General features: G+C 40.6%; 1 protein-coding gene across 2 annotated transcripts; it reads right to left on the bottom strand.

Moving 5' to 3' along the window:
• Positions 1–10,538: 10,538 nt before the first annotated feature.
• Positions 10,539–20,378, bottom strand: znf346 (zinc finger protein 346). Of its 2 annotated transcripts, none has more exons than XM_071205456.1 (7): positions 20,104–20,378; positions 18,624–18,727; positions 18,203–18,298; positions 15,902–16,052; positions 14,934–15,185; positions 13,226–13,325; positions 10,539–12,824 (listed from the first exon to the last, which is right to left on the bottom strand). In XM_071205456.1, exons 1-7 carry the CDS (start codon positions 20,159–20,161, stop codon positions 12,653–12,655), a joined length of 933 nt encoding a protein of 310 aa, XP_071061557.1. In that variant the 5' UTR covers positions 20,162–20,378; the 3' UTR covers positions 10,539–12,652. The 2 variants fall into 2 exon arrangements, with proteins under 2 accessions (XP_071061557.1, XP_033955321.1); XM_034099430.2 differs by having other exon boundaries at positions 15,902–16,049; positions 20,104–20,366.
• Between the last annotated feature and the right edge of the window lie 407 nt (positions 20,379–20,785).

Genomic DNA, 20,785 nt, shown 5'->3' with positions numbered 1-20,785 from the left:
GTTGATGTAGAAGAGACATGAAGAAGATGGGACACATGTTGATGTAGAAGAGACATGAAGAAGAGGGGACACATGTTGATGTAGAAGAGACATGGAGAAGAGGGGACACATGTTGATGTAGAAGAGACATGAAGAAGAGGGGACACATGTTGATGTAGAAGAGACATGGAGAAGAGGGGACACATGTTGATGTAGGAGAGACATGAAGAAGAGGGGACACATGTTGATGTAGAAGAGACACGAAGAAGAGGGGACACATGTTGATGTAGAAGAGACACGAAGAAGAGGGGACACATGTTGATGTAGAAGAGACACGGAGAAGAGGGGACACATGTTGATGTAGAAGAGACATGGAGAAGAGGGGACACATGTTGATGTAGAAGAGACATGGAGAAGAGGGGACACATGTTGATGTAGAAGAGACATGGAGAAGAGGGGACACATGTTGATGTAGAAAAGAGACATGAAGAAGAGGGGACACATGTTGATGTAGAAGAGACATGAAGAAGAGGGGACACATGTTGATGTAGAAGAGACATGAGGAAGAGGGGACACATGGTGATGTAGAGGAGACATGAAGAAGAGGGGACACATGTTGATGTAGAAGAGACATGAAGAAGAGGGGACACATGTTGATGTAGAAGAGACATGAAGAAGAGGGGACACATGTTGATGTAGAAGAGACATGAAGAAGAGGGGACACATGTTGATGTAGAAGAGACATGAGGAAGAGGGGACACATGTTGATGTAGAAGAGACATGAAGAAGAGGGGACACATATTGATGTAGAAGAGACATGAAGAAGAGGGGACACATGTTGATGTAGAAGAGACATGAAGAAGAGGGGACACATGTTGATGTAGAAGAGACATGAACAGGTGACCTTTAAATACAGCCCATGTTGATGAAGCTAGCACCCCACCATCCACAGAGTCTCTACTCTCCTGCTGTCTCCAGGCCACGCTGGTCGTGTTTACTGCCGTCCGTTCAGCCTGCGATCTGCTTCACATTGAGAGGATCAAAGCCTGGGGGGGGGGGGGGTCAGAGAGGCAGTAATGTGTTTCCACAGGGGAGTCCTCTCCCTGGGAAAGTGCAATAGGTTAGAATATCAATGAGACGTGCCTGAGAGCGTAGCCGCTCACCTGTTGTCCGACTGTGGCTTTGGCTCCGAGTCTCTGCGGTCTGGAAGCCGCTCAGCTCTGTTTCCCAGCAAACATTATGACACTGAATAAATCATGAAAACAGTACAGTGAGTCCGCAGGAGGAGAAGCTTGGACCAGTTATCATGACTGTTTCACATTCAGCCAGTGGTGGAGGAAGTATTCAGGCCCTTTGGATCACTTTAAGTACTAATACCACAGAAAAACGGTACTGATGAGAAGTGATCCCAACTAGTGCTTGCTAACCCCGTCCTGCTAACACACGCTAACTGCTAATAATCACACGGGCGTCGAAAAAACTGCAAATGTCACTTTGAATTTAAGATTACATTGACTCTATAACGTTAAACAAATCCAAATTGAGTTTTCACACAAACAATTATAATGTCCTCACGTACAGGGCCGTCCCTCCCTACAGGCAGATCACGCAGACTGAGGGGGCCTCATCTTGCGGAGGGACCCCCCCCCCCCGTCGACACTCACGAAACAGAGGGCCTCATCATCTAACTTTGCGTGAGGCCTCAAGTTGGCCAGGGACGGCCCTGCTCACGTATTTGAGGAGTGATCACGACTAAAGCTGGCTAACGCCGTCATGCTAACAGATGCTAACTGCTAATAATCACAACCTCGGCAACAACCATCGTCAAAGATTCAAAATACTATTGAAACTGCAAATTTCACTTTAAATTTACATTTTATTACGTCATGTATGTCATGCAATTCTTAGATATTTATCCATCTTATTTAATTGACAACGATTGACCTTTTTTAGAAGGTGTATTCTGTTTTGTGAATAAATACTGTAATGTGTTACGGCCGATGTCCATTTTGCAGAATGAAAATAACTTATATTTCTGAATTTTAAACCGTAATCTTTTGGATATTTTGTACACATCGTTGGCATGAACTTTCATTTTTTTCGCAAAAGGCTCTGAGTGGAAGTCAAACACTCTGCATCTGGTCAAATAAACCAATCGCAGCATGTCAGAGGCAATCATGAATACAGTTGTGTTTAGGACTCTTGGGTCTCTGCTCGAAATGAATCTGAGACAGGAAACAGAAAGCGGAAACATTCAGTTTATCCAGCTGTTTTCTCCCTTTCTCCCCTTCCTCCTCTAGTCTATCTGTTTCTGTCTCACCCAAACCCACATATCAAGTGTCAGGGGAGCAGAGGAGGAGGAGGAGGAGGAGGAGGAGGAGGAGGAGGAGGAGGAGGAGGAGGAGGAGGAGGAGGAGGAGGGTTTTCAAACAGGTGTCTGCCTGTTGGTTGGTCTGCTACAGGTTTTACCTCGTGCTCTCAGCTGCTCTCTCAAGCACACTCACAAACACACACACACACAACCAGTTGCCCATCTGTCACAAGAATTAGAAGTAATCCATAGGAATTTTCAGATGTCATGGAAGGAGGTTTGTGTGTGTGTGTGTGTGTGTGTGTGTGTGTGTGTGTGTGTGTGTGTGTGTGTGTGTGTGTGTGTGTGTGTGTGTGTGTGTGTGTGTGTGTGTGTGTGTGTGTGTGTGTGTGTGTGTGTGTGTGTGTGTGTGTGTGTGTGTGTGTGTGTGTGTTTTCACTTTCACTGGGGTTGTAACCCGACCACCCGGCCACCTGCAGCAGACGGCTGAGAAACCCAGAGGAAGAGAGTACACACTCTCTCTCTCTCTCTCTCTCGCCCTCACTCACTCACTCACTCACTCTCTCTCTCTCTCTCTCTCTCTCTCTCTCGCTCTCTCTCTCTCTCTTCGTGATATTGACTCTATGTCTACTAAAGCAATGTACAGAATGTAGGGGTAGACAAAATAATGTAAACACCTCATGGGAAAAGACTTACAGGTGTTTTCAGATACATACTAAAGCTTAAAAGTTTGGAATCAGCTGCAAGGATAACAAGTGGCTCTAATATTATTACTGCTTATTCATGACATTTCGTTTCGTCTGAAAGAATCATAAAATCACAATTTGCTAATTGTGTCTACTTTAGTCTGTAATTGCTCAAACTGTTTCTTCTTTTCTCCCTTTCTGCGCCATATTCCTATCATTCAGAAATAATGTTGTGCTAATATGTATACACCAGAGGCGGCGCTAGGGGGTGGCTACTTGGGCTCAAGCCCCGGATGTTTTCTGAAAAGCCCCGGATGTTTCACTTAAAAAAAAAAAAAAAATGTAAATGTCTCGGGAGTAATGTGCAGTACCGGAGTCCACCAGAGAGGCAGCCGCTGCGGGACATTAGCCTGCGTACTGCGTAGCCTTCCCTGCCCTGAAGAAGAAGTGATCCTTCCTAGTGCCTGACAAGTTTTAAGCTAATAGCCTATAAAGTTATGGATATTAGAAAGTTATTTTCATCGAAGCAGGCACCACAAGCTGCAGCAGCAGCAGCAGTATCAGCAGCTGACAACAATGTCATCACCAGCAGTGAAGAAATGGATGATGTTCAGGTTTGTGAATCTAATGGTGATATCTGCACTCTGGCTGACTGAGTAAGAAGTGAAAAAGAGTGATGTAACGTTAATGTTATAGCTAGTAAACATGGAGTAACCAAGGCAAGGCAAGTTTATTTATATAGCACCTTTCAACACAAGGCAATTCAAGGTGCTTTACAAAAATGAAAGACATTCAGACAAAGGCATTTAAAAACAGTAAAAGATAATAAAAGAAACATTAAAAGAAAAAATACATGAATAAAAAGTTACAGTGCAGTTTAAGATATGAATAGTTCACACAGAAGTTCCACTTTACTGATGAACACAACAGCTCAGTTTAAATTAAAAGCAGCGACAAAAAGATAAACCACACTAAGTCAATACCCTTATATGTTAGTATGTATACAGAACATGACTAAAAATGATCCTAAGATGTAACGTTAACCCTTCATACCTCAGTCTACTTTTAAGACACTAAAATCTCTAAAAACGGGGCTGCAACGGATCTGATACAGACTGATCTTGAATTATTTTCTACGTCACAGAAGTGGTGCTCCGCTTATTGGTCAATTCTCCACCTATCAGGGGAATGTGGGGTTGGGCTACGGCCGGCCATTGCGCTGGAGACGCTGTAGTACATATGCCAGGCCTGGAAGTGGCGCTGTAGTCTGCCACAAAAGCAGCGAAGAAGACATGGTTGCCCTTCTGTTTATACTCTGCTCTGGCTCTTTCTCTCCCTCCCCGAGGCAAGCGTTTGCTCCCTCGCTGTAATTCTGTCCGGTAGTCCACCAGCAGATGACAAACACCCTCCTCTCCGGCTCTTCCAAGGAACGAGGGGACCGTGCGGCAGAGTTTCAGTTCGATTTTTATTTCGCCGGTCAACATGTCCGTTAAGTTGAAATCTTCCGGACAAAATTAGAAAAGTGCCGGTCAAAGGTCTTCTTTGTTATTTATTGAGCTTTAAAGCAAATGAATAACGACTCTATATAATAATAATAATAATAATATAAGAATACAACACAGAGGACGGAGATCTCTTTTTCTCCCCCTCTTCTCCCCGCTGCAGCCCAGCAGCTGATCTCAGAGCATGCGCCCCTCTCCTGCAGGGGGGTGTGGTGCAGCTCACAGAATCAGCCCCCTGCAAAAACAGGGCTGGAAAGAGCAAATAGAGCGAAATGAGGCATGGCTAAAATGCAGGATCCGTTTGGTATTTTGAAAGAAAAACTATTTATATACTTTATATAGGTATGGCCCTACAATATATTGTTCAAATATAGCATGATATGTCCCCTGTAAGGTATTATTAAGGTAGGGTTAATGTTGCTCTCAAAGTGCACCAGCTTGATGCTTTTAACTTCAATATTTAAAAAAAAAATCTTCCCGGGGGGAGCATGCCCCCGGACCCCCCTAGAGGAGGCGACGACCCCCCTAAAGGATGTTTGGTCCACCCCCCAACAACTCCTGGGCTAAGCCCCGGATCTCCTACAATCCTAAATCCGCCTCTGGTATACACTGCAGCTGCACTGTTTAACACATCTTAGGAAGCACTCAGACATTAAGGGTTTTTCTGTAAATAATTCGTACTACCATTTGCTTTTTATTATGAATAGTTTCCAACTTATTTACATTACCCTCAGCGAAGATCCATTTGTTGTTAGGTAGGAATTGCCAGGTAGAAAGAGACAAGTCAGCATACATTACCCGAGTATTGTGCTTAGCTATTTATTTATTTAAAAGAATATATTGAAAAAATGTTATTGCTTAACAATGTAAATATCGTTTTTTTAAATCTAATTATAAGAAAGAAATATAGATTATTATTGGTTACGGACGTAAATGTAATACAATTGTATTTGCGGTTACCTTATCTCAATAACAGCACATTAAAACCATACCGGCATCATAAACACACACACACACACACGCACGCGCACACACACACACTCGTAGAGACAAAGTGAAACTATCAGAGAGCAGACAGAACTACACACACACTTCACCAAACACACCTTCAGCCGTCAGGTAGCACAGGAGGTGGATGTCGGTGTTTCCCACCTGGCCGCCTGTCAGCAACAGAGTGGCTTACTGACTGATGGCTGATGGGAAATGGGCCTGTTGCATGCTGGGGGAACGAGCTGATGACAGTCTGATCTGCCGGCCAGCTTTGTTTCTATGTTTCTTCCCTGCAGGTCTGCGGTGTGAGGAGGGCCCCTCACACCAGGAGAAGAGAGGAGAAAGGAAAACACCGAATTCTCAATGAGCCGTACTGGTTGTTAGTGTTACAAAAGAAAACGCGGGTTAACTGTCCAAGCAGTCTCAAAAATAGATTTACTCACCACAGTGTGAGGTGTCTGGATGACTGAGACTTTAACTTCAATTCCATGTGAAGTATGCCCTAAATGATGAGTATAATGAGTCCTAAAATGACTTGGCATTTTACCACGTCTCAAAGTCATTGTTTGTTTTACTTGTTTGAGGTCTGTGGGTAAGTAAAGCTTACACAATTTTCACATGTTGTTCTACGATATAAATACGTCAGTAAATACTCCACTGGTGAATGCTCTTATGTGTTATAACAACAGTAGTGGAGAAAAAAATACTTAACAAACAACTCAACGGCATCTTAGTGTTGTTGATATGCAGCCACCTGATGTAGTTTGTTTATAGCTATTTGTGTTGTTGTTTTTGCTGATTGCATTACACTTCAAGGAAGCTGAAGGAGAATTGGGGCGAAGCCTGCGAGCTAGTTCAGGCAGTCAACTCGAGCACCAATGATACATTAACACGTGACGCGTCTCTCTTACAACCAACCAAACACAATCTCCTTAACTTGCCGCTCTATTTAAGCTGCCAGGTCTTCCTGCCTCTGCCTCGCTATGCTGCGGCGCTGTCACATTGCTGATGCGTTCACGTGCTGCTCGCTGCCCCCCCCCCCCCCCCCACCACCACCACCCCAGTTTCCACCTGTAGGCTCGGGGGATAGTTATCTAATCATCACTCAATGTTCTATGTACATCTGTGGAGTGATGAAGCCCGAGCCTAGACGCCAAACTCAACTATATGCTGCTCTAATAAACATATTAAGAACACGTGAGTTGTCTGACTGAACATGATTTAAGTTTTCAATTCAAGCAATCTTAATTATTTTTGTTTGAGTTATTTGGAAACAGTACAAGCCATAACAGACCCATTACTTCCCCCTACAAACTGAAGGTTAAAAAAACGGCCAGTTCTGTAGACATCCCCCCCCCCCCCTCCGCATCAGAAAGTTGAAATATTTCAAACGTTAGGCCCTTTTTTAGAGAAAGCCTCAGGGATGAGGACTCACTGGTTGATTTGACAGAAAAAGGTCAACTTTTCCCGCCCAGATGAAGTCCAACACACTTTGAAATGTTGAGCATCCTGGACTCTCTCCCAAACATGGCTGCCTGTGGCTGTACCAAAACAGTGAGGAGAAATACACCAAAGCACTCGAGCTAAACATGTCTGTAGGTTTTGTTACTGAGAATGACAAGTGGATTTATTTGTGCATCTTTTGAAATGTCTCCGAGTATAAACGGCTATTTATACAAATGATGGGCAACTTATGATCAACTACCTAAACAAATAACAATAAATTGTTCCCATGTTAAGTTCATGAGTGTTGGGTAACACCAGATGTGCTCAGTAATTCTGTTGTTATTTTTTGCAGTGTGCAGCTCAACCACCTGTGCCTCCAAGTGAGAAGGTGGGGGGTCTAGCTGGAGGAGGAGGAAGATGGAGGATGCCTTGGCCTCCGGATGTCTCCATTTCAAGACAATGATCTCTCGAAAAGCTGTCACAGATTTAAAAGTCTCAATAAAACTCGGCGCTGTCCATATCTGTCTCTCTATGTCCAGCCGGCGTTATTTTTTTGATCCTTCTCCGTCTTTCTGTTGATGATTCGAGCCGCTTGAATCTGTCATTTTACCAACAACACAGAGAAACACTTCCCACAAAACGTAGGAGGCAAAATAACCAAGTGATGGAAAGTAACTAAGTACATTTACTCAAGTACTTAAATACATGTTTAAGGTACTTGAGAATTTCCATGTTATGCTATACTTTTCACTTTCACTCCACTTTAGCAGCAAGTATTGTACTTTTCACTCCATTACTTAATCTTTAATTTACCAGCTGCACAATTAAAATGGTGTTTCCATGAATGAATCCCGAGCTAGAGCCCAGTAATGTGATTTCTTAAAATGTCCCATTATGCACGATTTGATATGAGTTTGGAGACTGTATGGATACTTTGATGGATATGCTGCTGTACTTTATCCTGAATAACATTTTGACTTGTAGGATAGAAAATGAAATATCTCATTACTTCTTCAACCACTGCCAGAATCAAACCAAACCAGCATTGATAATAATAATTATCTGAATAAGGTTCCAGAGATATTTAAGAAGAAGAACATCCAGCAGATGACTTTCCTTTCCTCCTCACTTCTCAGCATGCAAAGTTGCAAATAATACACCACATGCTAAATATGCTAAATATGACACCTCACCACATCATACAAACAAACCTCAGCTGGTGGCAAACTCACAGAGGGACGGGCATGTTTCTCATTCGATCTAAGCTGCGGGGGTGTAACAACTAAACTGGTTGATTAAATGAACGTTTAATCATCTCTTTGGTGGAAATTAGATAATGTTATTTAACCAAATGATCTGCTTCTACCTAAAGTCCAAAGTGCCTCTCAGCTTTTCTGTTGTTTAAAGTATCTTCAGTTACATTGAAGTTTATGTCTCGACCTTCTCCTTCCTGGGTGTTTTGTTCTGTGTGATTAACCACAGCTATGATGTTTTCTTTTAGATTTCAGATGTGAAACCTTTTCCTGCAGACAGATGAGACGAAGATCAGACGCCGTAAAACCTTCAGCAACTTCATGGGATTGCTTTTTCTTTTGATCCTTTGAACATAAGCTATATAGTACAGGAAATGGAACAAGATACCAGAGAAAAAGAAAGTCCTAGACTGTACTGCTATTCCTCCCCATGACCTGCAGCAACAAGATATCTAACAAGTTACTTCTTACTGGATTATTTAAGAGGAATTATCCGCACTCAAACGGCCCAGCGGTAAAGGAAGTATTCAGGTACTTTTTACTATCAAATAAAACCAATGGTTTTGACTAATCTTTTCAGCTATACTAAATACTGTTTGGTTGTAATTCACAACAAAACATCATATATTTTAAACTCTTTCGTGTGCAAACATATTTCAAGTTCACTTAAGTGGTCAAATAGATGCAATAAAAAGTACAATATTTCACTCTGAGATGAACTGGAGTAGCATGAAAATAAAATATAATTAGTGACGTATATTTACATTGTGTGCATAAGTACACTACTTAAGTTAATGTAGTCGTTGTTTTGTATCGATAATTAAATCAAAGACTGACGCTGTGAGTCACCAACTCAATAACTGAATAGGAGACGATTCAACAACAAGCATTTGAATCACACTGATGCTTTCACCAGCTGTTGATCCATCGCGTCCTTTTTCTTCACTCTGAGCTTACGCAAAGCAGAAAGAAAAGAACACCTGGATATCACATCTGCATTTATAATGCATATCATTACGAATTAGCATACAGACAAAGAGGAAACATAGAGACAGTTGACGAGTCTCACAAACACCTGGCAACCAAAGCATTTTTACGGAGAATAAAAGACAATTTATTCAGGTGTATCCTTCAGTGGAGACAGTAAACTGATTGTAAAACGGACTATTTTAATGTAATTACAATAACGGTGGAGCCCATTCAGACTGCAGGGGACCAAAACAAATGGACTTGTCTGGCTCTCAGGCGGCCCTGATGTCACCCTGCGCACTCATATACCTCAACCCCATAGGTCCAGAGAGGGACGTTTCTGTTCTTACCTTAAGAATATGTATGAGTGGTGGAAAGTAATAAGGTAAACAAAGTGCAACCATTCCGCTTTTTTCAAGTAAAGTAAAAGTATGTCAAAAGTGTACAGTATTTGAGTAAATGCACGAAGCTACTTTACACCATTGCTCTTAACAAATAAAAAGGGAGTTAATAACAATAATTAGATATGTATATGGCATGCTGCGGCTGTAAACACACATGCAACAAGTGTTAGATTAGATCGCCTACACCCTTAGTATCACAGTATTGTATGAAGTCTTCACCTTGTGGCGTGATATCCTGTCTCCCGAGTCATTGGTGCCTGGGCATAAAGGGTCAGGGTTTCTTCAGCCTGAAAAAGATTTTAGCTCGAGCTGATCCGGCACTAAAAGAGTAAGTGCACCCCCATGTGGCCTGAGAATCACTTAGTGTTCATTATGAGAACGGTTCCTTCTCTTCTCAGTGCTAAAGCTTGGCTTGGTTCAAGCAGGAAGACTGGGTAAACCTTCAATCACTGAGCTGCATATACTGTGACGTCAGGTGTTTATGCTGCCATCAATCCAGATCTTCATCCCACTTCCACATCAATCCAGATCGTCAGCATCCTCTACCTCATCAATCCAAATATGTATCATCACCACCAGTGTCTAGATCCCGGGGCTTTTTCCTATTATGCTCACGGCTGCACTTCCCACTTAAGATGTATCAGGATTGGGGTCCAATCACCAAAGTCCATTAACGTTTATATAATATGGCGATGTTTCAATACATTTTCTTTAAGCAAATAATGAAGTCTTTCCTGATTTAAATAGCAACAGTCGAAACTTGCTTCTTATCATTGAGGAGATACAGATGCTAGCACAGAAAGATATTGAGGATGTTGGAGCAGTTTTTGTAATCCACTCTGAGCCTTTTTCTATTTTCAGTATGTCTCAAGAAATGTATAGAGAAAAAAAGGGTTCATTATTTTTGAGGTATGATACTACTTTCATACATCCAATATAAAAAGGGTATTTCTTAAATGTTATATAAAAGGAGAATATAAAGAACAAATTGAACCAAGTCTCTTAAAACATTTCTTTACTTTATGCACATCTTTGCTGCATTTGTCGCCTCAGTTATACACAACTGATATTGAAATCAAATGTTTGACCACAAAACATTTAACAACACAAACAATGACGGGACAACCGAAAACATTGTCTTTTAAACACCATGTAGCTACGATACAGTATGCATGACCCTCTTTGAAGAAAATACATCCAAACAGATTTCTCTCGAAGACATTCAAAACTAAAATATTCAACCGATCACCCGAGGGGAAAAAAAAAATTGCATTCCTATATTGACATCACTTCCTATTTTGACATCACTCTTGAAAATCTGAAGTAAATATTGTAACCTCTGCTATTGACAGTAATTACAGAGCCCATCGGAAAGTATCTAAAAGTCTTTCACGCTTCAGTAAACCAACGGTACAAAAAGGTTTATATATTTGAGCTCACAGCTTTCAGAGATCCACTGCTTTTTAAAAAGGGGGTTAATTCATGCTTTTCAACAAAGTCCCTTTCATTTCTCTACTCCTTTAAACGAAAACTTTATAAAATGACATCAACCTCTACAAAAGGCGTACATTCTTGTACTGGTAGGTTTGAAGCAGTAGAGGAACACACCGAGGAGTGAAACACAAGCCTTTCAGCAGCATTAATGATGACCTTCCTATACACATTTACATTCTCATGATATTATTTAGGGTCCTGGAGGATAAAACAAATCCTTTGTTAAGCAAGGTATTCAACGCATGACAGGGAAATCAAAATGTATCTTAATCAAGTTGAGAGGTTTCCTGTAAAAACGCAGCCAACAAGAACAGGTAAACAATACGGACGTTTGGGGCGGAAATACCAACTTTGTCCATAAAAAGAAAAAGAAAATCTGGTGAATTTACAATCTGGTACTCGATGGTTTACACAGAACAGGCAGCAACATAACATGTCAACGAGAACTTATTTTGGATTTCAACTTAAACAAATATCAGTTTTCAACAAGTATCTCGGCTGGCTACAGTGACTCATCGCGCCATGCAAACGTTTGAATATACTTTTCCAATGTCTTCAAAACCTGCTTCGGGAATAATCAAACGTACAGTGAGCAGAGGAGGAAGGTGTTTGAATAAATACATTCACTGGAGATGCAAACCAACTCTATTCAGAAGAAAAGGAGATTAACAAACAGGAAGTGGTACGCAGCTTTGAATCAATGCTTACATGTGCCTCTGCTACTCGCTGTTAGTACTGGTTAAATGTTAGTAAGGACTTTCCTCCAAACTGATCCCATAAATTCATTCCTACTAGTTATTTAAAACTAATGGATATTGGCGGGAGAAAAGCCAATAACAATCCAATCATTTCACGTCTCCTGTTATACTTTCATTTAAATAATATCAGTTTTGAGAAAATGGCCTACAGTAGAAGTCTACAAATGGTATTTTATAGTGTCAGATTATAATTATATCATTCAATCAACATTTAATAAATATAAGTACTGAAAATATCCAATCTTTAATAATCAATTCGATCGGGACATCCATAATATGTTCACTAAGGCTGGGTTTCACCCTTCAAATGTATTTGTTTTAACCTCTTTGTCACAGAGTATCATGAAGTGGAATTGAAGGACTTTCAGTTGCATTTTCTTACAATATTAAGTCATTTAAAATCGCAATATTTTATGTTTTAAGAGTGTGTTTTGTTCCTGTAGTTTCTTGATATACATTATTTACTACCTGAAAACTTTTTTTTTTTTTTAAATCAATAAGGATAACTGTAGAAAGAAACATGTATTTCTGAAGTTGCACAGGATACAAGCCCTAGTGTACAGAAGAAGACAATCCTTATCGAGGTTCTGGGTACAAATGCCTGCTGCCGGACCGCCGATCACATGCTGAAGGGTTTAGCTGCTCACCACCCTCTCACCCGTCCACACATCCAAAGCTTTGTTTGATTAGAGAAGAACCCCAAAATGATAAAGTACCATTTTCCAGGGCCTGGGTAAAAACCTACCGAGATGAGAATCTGGAAGAGAGTCCAGAGAGGTTGATGTTAATGTGTTAAAGGGGCTGGTTGTTGTGTGTCATCAAGTCCTGACTGAGTCCTCTGCAGTCTCTACCGGCAGAACTCAAGTGAACTGGCACTCCTCTGAGTACTCAGTGTCCTCCGGAGTGTACTGGGTGTCCTCCACGTCAAACGCGTTGAACGGGTTCTCTCCGTCGCTGAACTGGACCTCGCCGTCAAACGATGGTTCTGCTGGCTCTTGGTTCTCTGCAGGTTTCACGCCTGACTTCTTCACTCTGTTAAAAGAAAACAATAAGGTTATAAGGAGACGCGTCGGTTATTCTCAGGTCACTTGAATTATTTTCAATATATTGACAACTGGTTTTAAAAACAAGTCTCATTGTAAAAGGTCTATGAGAAAGGCACCCTACTTCCCAATTGATTCATCACCTCAGTAAACACTTTCCTTTTGAGTGAAAATCAAACCCCATAACCCTCGTCTTTTACACACATAAGCACAACGGCCAGCTGAGAAATAAAACAAAAAGACAATTCAATGTGATTATCAGGCAGAAGCCATTTATTTTTGTTCCGTTATAACGCCGTGTGCTTTGGCAATACGATGGTGGTCGTGCCAATAAAGCCCCTTTGTGTTGTATTTAACCCCCTTTAATGACTAACAGGAGTGTGTACTTACTGGTTGTTATGTTTGGCTCCACTGATGTGAGACTGGTACTGCGCCACGGAGTTCAGTTCGATGCTGCACACGGTGCACGGGTAGCCCTTTAGCGTGGAAGCTGCGGACACACAGAAGATCGTTTTCAGAATGATTCAACGTCACATTTAATTTCCCCCATCCACAATATCTCTCACACAACAGCAGTATTCAATAAATTATCTATATACCCACACAAGTAAAATATAGACCGTTTAATTTCGACTAGTTAAATCTATTATTCTATTTCTCCTCATACGCTCACCATATATAACTCCTGATGGCAGACAGGAGACATCACACATATTAGGGATGTATTACTCTAGAGCAGGGGTGTCTAACTCAAACACACAGTGGGTCAAAATAAAAATAAATGGGTGCTAGTCGAGGGCCGGACTGGTTCAATGTTTATTGCAAAACTTATTGAAATGAACTTATTGCACATATTAAACCTGGAACTAACAAAGCTTAAATGATTGCCTATAAAAACAACATTAAACATTAAATAATCAGTTGCATTAATTTCTTATGGCTCTATCTGCAGCTTTTCCAGAGTAATTTCTTATGAGTACATTTCTCCACAGGCCAACAACAGCTTCAACAAAACTATTCCCTCAAAGAGAAAACCAAACATGCCCTGCTGTCGAGAGAGAAAGTGCAGAAGGAAACATCCATTGAACTCAGTGTGCTGCTCTGAGATGCTAGCTCAGATACTTGGCATCTCATCTTGGGAGCAAGGTCATCAATGTTTGGGGTCAGGCTCTGAGCGGAGGAGACCCTCAGGATGGAGTGAAGGTGTGCGTGCAATATACCGGCGGGCCAGATCTAATAGTAATTAGAAATTATCCTGCGGGCCGAAAGTAAATCCACGAGGGCCTGATTTGGCCCCCGGGCCTTGAGTTTGAGACATGTGTTCTAAATGCAGTATTCAGGGTTCATACACTTTTTCATCAATGACCTTTACCTAATTTTCCATGACCAAACAAATGACTCCTTCTCAGCGGTACCACTGAAAATGGTTTATTTTAACATGGAACAGGAAAATAAGGTCTGCATATGAAACATGTTCTGCCTATCTAAAACAAATCAAATAGGCTTCCTAGCTTCTACTAAAATCTCTCAGCAGCAAAATACCTCGTCAGTTAAATGCCATTTTACCTTTCATTACTATACGATACAGTATTTATTATCATTATAGTATTACTATATCGGCAATTAGATCAAATATATTTAATGCAACTTCAGGAAAAAGATTGTTTTCCATAACTTTTCCAGGGCCTTGAATTAGCATTTTGAATTTCCATGACTTTTCCAGGTTTTTAATGACCGTAAGAACCCTGAGTAGTAAACATGAGCACAACTAACTACTCCCGTCTTAAATCTACATAAAAGTTATTAGTAAGAACTTCATTTGCAACAACACATATGGGGCGAAACCTGCAAACTAGCAAAATGGACTAGTGCAATAGTCAAATAGCAGGAAGCTAAATATGTGTTAAATTAATATTTTCAATGCAGTATTGTGGAACAAAACATTTCAATATATGTTTCCCCGATAAGGACAATAATAAGGCAGAAATTATCAATCCCTTCCATTTGGTAATCTCTATATAATCAACATTATCGTGCATATTGACTGATTTCCCCTCTGCAAACACAACTCCATGAACCCCTGAGACTCTCTCCTCACCTGGTGCGGTGGAGGGTCCGTACGTCTCCATCAGCTTCAGCTTGGTCATCTGTTTCCGGTGCTTCTTGCCGACGTAGTGCTGCTGGGCCATGAGCGGGTTGTTGAAGCACGCAAGGCAGATGGAGCAGAAACGGTCTGGGTCGTTGTTGGCGTCGTCGTCATTGTTGTTGTTGACGCCCGTCGCCGGCACACTGCTCGGCTCTTCTGCAGGCTTTTTCTTCGGCTGGACTGTTACTGGTGTTTGGGAGGGGACTGCGGAAAAAGGAGGTAAAAGTGAATATCAACAGAGATTTATTTATGCATGCATCTTTTTAATTTTGCTTATAATTTGGGGCAATTGTAATTTTTTAGTAGTATAAAAAGTAGTCCACGTTTTATTGTTCAGTGATATAACTATTTCTGTTTGTTTATACCATGTTTTTAATTATATTCCTCATTTGTTATTGTCATTTTCTGTCAAACTCTTCGTCAAGCATGGAAGGTGCTATGTAAATAAATTGTATTATTTATTATTATGCTTTCTATAGCGTCTTTAGAAAATGTATATTGGTGATAGGATAAAGGCCATACTAGAAAAAGGAAATGAAAGGTAAAGAGATAAGAGGATGAAAATATGCTTTTTATCTTAGTCCTCATCTCTCCAGTTATTAACACGGTCCCGTCTCTCAAAATGACGGCAACCTAGTCTGTTGATATTTTAAGAAGTAGTAGACAAACACATTTAGGGTTTCTGAGAGAACAACAAGCCTTTTTTAGTAGCGTTAATGAGCACGATTAGGATGTACTGCAAAATCCTGTCGTATCATTTTGTATAATGATAATTATCAGGTTGTCGAGGAACATAATTGTAAAGATCTGGTGAATTCACCATCTGCTACTCGAGGGTTTACACAGAACAACATTTCAGGTAGGTGGAAAGGTAAAGAGCTGGATGTTATGAATAAAATAAAACAAATAAGCGTAAATACCTGGTTTCCGGGGGCCGATGGTTTTCAGCCTCAGGTTCTTGGTGTGGAGTTTGCCGTTGTAGTGCGACTCGGCCTCCACCGGAGAGGAGAAGGTCATGTTGCACACGTGACACACCTTCGATCGCTCTGTGTCTCCATTGTTACATTCCTGCTGACAAAGACACACAGCAATAGAAATCATTAATGGCTTCAAGAAGTTCCGTTAAATGAATGTGGAATCATCCCAACATCTGTCGTGTGATAAATAATCTTAAATCAAAACGGCTTCTGGGGGAAAACGCTTTTTCTTGGCTTTTAATCAAAGATTCAAAAGGTTGAATTGGCATATTCACAATAGCTACAGTGAGTATATTAATGTCAAGGCTCCTCTAAAAGGCCCGGACACACCAAGCTGACACCAAAGAACTGACACAGACGGACCCCCGACTGTTGTGTCGCCTCACGTCTCCTGCGTCTCGGCCATGTGTCGCACTGGAACAAACCGCAAAGGCTTCAGCCGACGGCCAAGAAGCACGTACGAACTGCGCATGCGTGAGCGGCAATGACTCTCCTTACCAGCAGGCGGCAGTAGTGTGTATTCCTCATTCAAAAGAGGCAACAACCGGAAGACAGACTGCGTGATAACCGAGAGAAGAAGAACAGACTGCGTGATATAAACAAACAACAAATAGCGTGCGTTCCATTTTCACTCTACAGCGAGAAGCTCATGGGGCTTTCCCGAACCTGTGTCGAGAGCTGGAGTTAAATGAAACCTCAGATTTGCCTTCTTAATCGTTTGTTTGGGTCCCTCACTTTCGTTTCACTTCTCATGCACTGATTCGCTAGCTGAACATCCAATCGGAAGTGATTTATTTTGCCGACAGCCTTTGGCCGACACGACGGTGCGGGACACCCCAATCTGAGTAGGGCGTGTCGACGCTCACAACGTCGGCCTGACGCACAAAATTGGCTTGGTGTGTCCGGGCCTTAAGAGTGCAACACACAGAGATAAAAAACAAGTTAAGAAACACACGAAGAAAAATAAATACAAAACAAATAAAAACGTGCAAAAGAATAGTGGAAGAGACACTTTGACTATGACTTTGACAATGTTAAAGTAAACATGTTAAAACAGAATGTAAAATGATAAACTGTGGAATCAAAAACTGTTTATTGTAATTATATTTAAATATAATAATGTTCGTATAAACTGTGAGAGGCAGGTATGGGATGCAACGTTTATCTTTACAGCAATGTATATTTAACTTAAAATACATTTAATAATCACCCTCAACAGCCTCAGTTTTTTTTTACTTGATTTTTTTTCTTTATTAAATAATAAATCTGATTTGTACAGCATTTTAGTAGGATAGTAGTATTTTAAAGTGTCAACAATATACTACTTCAGGGTATATGCAGGAATCCTGAAGTCAAATGTAAGACCTTTCAAGACCTTTTTTAAGACCCTTTCCATACATGTTAAGACCTCATCGCCACTTGGAGTTCTAACCGGTTACCTTGGCGACACACTTTACCTCACATTGATTATATCCAGTATTGATTGTCCTTCCTGCTTATCTTCCAACCATTTGGACACAGACTTGCATTTCCCCATAAAGATGTTGTTCAACAACCGGCGTAAACGGACCTTCGCACTATCAAGCAGTGAGCGTGCGACGTCCTGTTCAGATGACCTCACATCCAACGGGATGCCATCAATAAACTACACAGAATCACACTACACACCTACGCAATGATTACATTCAGACTGTAGAACACAACCTCTTTGGACCATTCATATACTTATTGAAAACAAGCTACAAAATGTAATACCTTGGAAAATGCCGTTTAATACTTTTTAATAGCCTTAATTTTCCTTAAATTGATTTATAAACTTGTAATACTTTTTAAGACCCCGCAGATACCCTGCTACATGCACTGCAAATAAATGTCTCTTTTGCTCTGCTGCAAATATAAATGCAATCCGATTGGACGAAGCCTAAAGCAAACAAGGCAGTGAATGCATCCCGGACTCGTTCCTCATAGAAATGAACAGCTAGTGAAATCAAGCGTGATGACCGCCACAGTTTATTTAGGGATATGTTGCTATGTGGGTTGTTTTTAAATGAATGACGTGTTGCTTAACTTGATATTTAAACATGACAGCACTAACTGGCAGTCAACTGCAGGCAGAGAGAAAGAGTGTGCAGGCAATGAGCCAAATGTGATGCAAAATCTCCGGGGAAATCCAAATGCTCTGTTCGCTGAAGATCAAAAATACTTTATAAAGTACTGAGTGATCTATTTAGCTGTTTTACTCACACTGTCAGATGCTGACGACTTGAATATCTTCAGCGCAGGCTCCTTATCGTTTTGGATGGAAAGATAACGGCGCACTTTGTTGGCATGTTTCTTGCTCTGAAAAGACAAAAGAAAAAGACTTAACACATTTACCTGATCGGTTGAAATGATTGGTGTGCTGCTTTTAAAAAAGGACTTTGGGAAGGAGTGGAAGAAACATGTTGTATTCTTTCATAAACACAGCTTCATTACGGCTGGAAAAATAAAACTAGTTAAAGTGATTAAAGTGCATTAGATTAAATAATAATGCCTTCTTGCTTTTATACAAATGGGAAACATTTTGGGGAAATTATACAGCTTTCCCCCATATCACTGAGAAGAGCAGCACCGTTCAAAGGAAGTAGAGTCCCATCACTTGGGAGAGAGGCTGCAGCCGACTGACCTGATAGTGAGTCAACTTCTGGGACTCAGAATTGAGGACAGCGCTGCAGATTTTACACTGAGAGTCAGAAAACAGGTCACCGTGCTCCTTTATCATCTTATTTACTGCAGTGAAGGAGAGAAGAGAGAAAGAGTTGATTTTAAAACTAGGTTCTGGGAACATGTTATTATAACACACTGTGGCAAAAAGTGCAAACAACATTTCCTTTATCAAGAAGGCTCATGAGTGTCACCCTCCAACAGCAAGGAGATCCCCGGAAGGTTATTTAGAGTTTTTATTTTTACAAACATCTCCCTTTGCTTCACATAGGCTTCCTGCCTGGTTAGTGTAATACTTGTGTATATGTAAATGCACTAACGTTTCAAATTAACTGAGGTCACGTCATTGTTATGGGCTCAAACTACAGAGGAATGTAATACTGGAGATATATAAGACATAGGACATTTCTTGCATCATGTGTATTTTGCCCTTCAGACTAAAGGTGTGTGTTGCTGCATTATAAGGTACATTTCATGTTTATGTTAATTTGAAATGTATTACATATTTGTTTAACTGATGCCATGTTAACAAAACAATTTGGTATCAATTAAGTATATCTAATCCAATTAATGTAATCCTCAGGCTTCACAAATGTCAAGATTTGCTGCTTTCCTTTTATAGTTCAACCCTTTTGCATTAATACATGAGTGATATAATGTAATAGTTAACAGCAAACTAGTCACAGGAGACATTTCCCTGTATTAAATACTACTTGAACATACTTGCATGCTAAAACGGAAGAAACGTGATTAATGTTTAATGTGGGACACTTGGACCGTCTTCTTCCATGGTGTGATATAAGTACTAAAAGTAAAGCAAATGATCTGAATGCTTCAGTAGTGGAGTGGGACTGAAATAGAAAATGCAAACTGAGGATTTGCAGTGAATGCATTTAGCAACAGTGGTTCAGCCAAATATAAAAGCTATTTGACGCATTTGCCTTATAAGATTTAATTCAGAAAACTCATTCAAAGATGAGCAACAATGCTATTCAGTCAAAACAACGACCATGTGTGTTGTGTTCCTGACGCTCTGTATACAAACAAGACCAGATTTTAACCTGACTTTTGTGAGTTGTGTTGTGTAACGCAGATCGGTTTAAATGATGCATGCGTGCTGCTGACACTAGCCTAAAGAAGGACATCTCAGTCTCCTCTGGTGCACAGGCAGAGGCTTTTATTTCCAATCAGCCCGAAGCTACATAGGATGCAGACATGCTCTCATCGACCTTGGAGCTGCAACAGTTAGCTTAGCTTAGCAGATATTAGCAAACCAGCACCGCTCACAGTGCAATGCATGCTAAAGTTAGCTCGCAGGAAGCTAACAGCAACACTGGCATCTTGAGCTTGATTAGCAGCACCTGTGACACCGTGCACTCACACCGTCTTAGATGTGTTTGTTTTCAAGATAAACGTTAGATTAGTAAAGAAGCAGGACTTACCCTCAGCCAGCCCCGAAGGTAAGTAAGGAAAATCCTCCGTCTGCATCGCAACGGCCATAATTTCTGCTTAAAGCCAGCCGAGTATTTATGCGCATGCGCACCCGACACACAGTGGGCCATGGATACAAATATATTCATATTAATTTACTAGAGCAAATAAAATCATACTTCTTAATATGTATGGACCATATTTTAACCAGTCTCTGTCATGTGTCACTTTGTTACATATAAGAGTATTTTAATGTGGTTTTTGGACAATGAAATTGTCCTTTTAGATGGCCTACATTGGGTAGATTCGTATAATTTGGGTATGAATCATAAAATAAAAACATTTCATGTGTTTTTTTTAAGTAAAATAAAAACTAGTTGGTGTCAAATAAACGAATTGGAGTAAACATCATGTAATAACATATTTTCGTTTCCTGAGTAATGTATTATTCATAATGTTATCCGTGCCGTTGCGTCAAAAAAACCGGCATGATGTTAGCAAAATTACGCACGTTCCCCCGACGTGACGTAGGTAGAACGCACACGAGACATCAACTAATTTAAAAAAAAACATGGAATGGAACTTGCTTATGTCATTTTGAAAGTGCTCTGAAGTTTGGAACACGTCACAATGACGTCCTCATTTGGTTGCAGCTTGCTCTCTGAAATGTATAGCTGTTGTTACATTACATTA

The sequence above is a fragment of the Pseudochaenichthys georgianus genome, chromosome 14 (genome assembly GCF_902827115.2).
Source record: "Pseudochaenichthys georgianus chromosome 14, fPseGeo1.2, whole genome shotgun sequence".
In the NCBI taxonomy this organism is placed as follows: Eukaryota; Metazoa; Chordata; class Actinopteri; order Perciformes; family Channichthyidae; genus Pseudochaenichthys; species Pseudochaenichthys georgianus.
This window is presented reverse-complemented; position numbering and strand designations above follow the sequence as displayed.

What these genes read in the sequence shown, in the direction of transcription:
- znf346 (XM_071205456.1), bottom strand. Translation starts at nt 20,161, where the DNA reads ATGGCCGTTGCGATGCAGACGGAGGATTTTCCTTACTTACCTTCGGGG. An exon ending in ACCTTCGGGGCTGGCTGAGG is followed by an intron (nt 18,728 to 20,103) that starts GTAAGTCCTGCT and finishes CCTTCACTGCAG; the next exon opens with TAAATAAGATGATAAAGGAG. An exon ending in AGAAGTTGACTCACTATCAG is followed by an intron (nt 18,299 to 18,623) that starts GTCAGTCGGCTG and finishes TTGTCTTTTCAG; the next exon opens with AGCAAGAAACATGCCAACAA.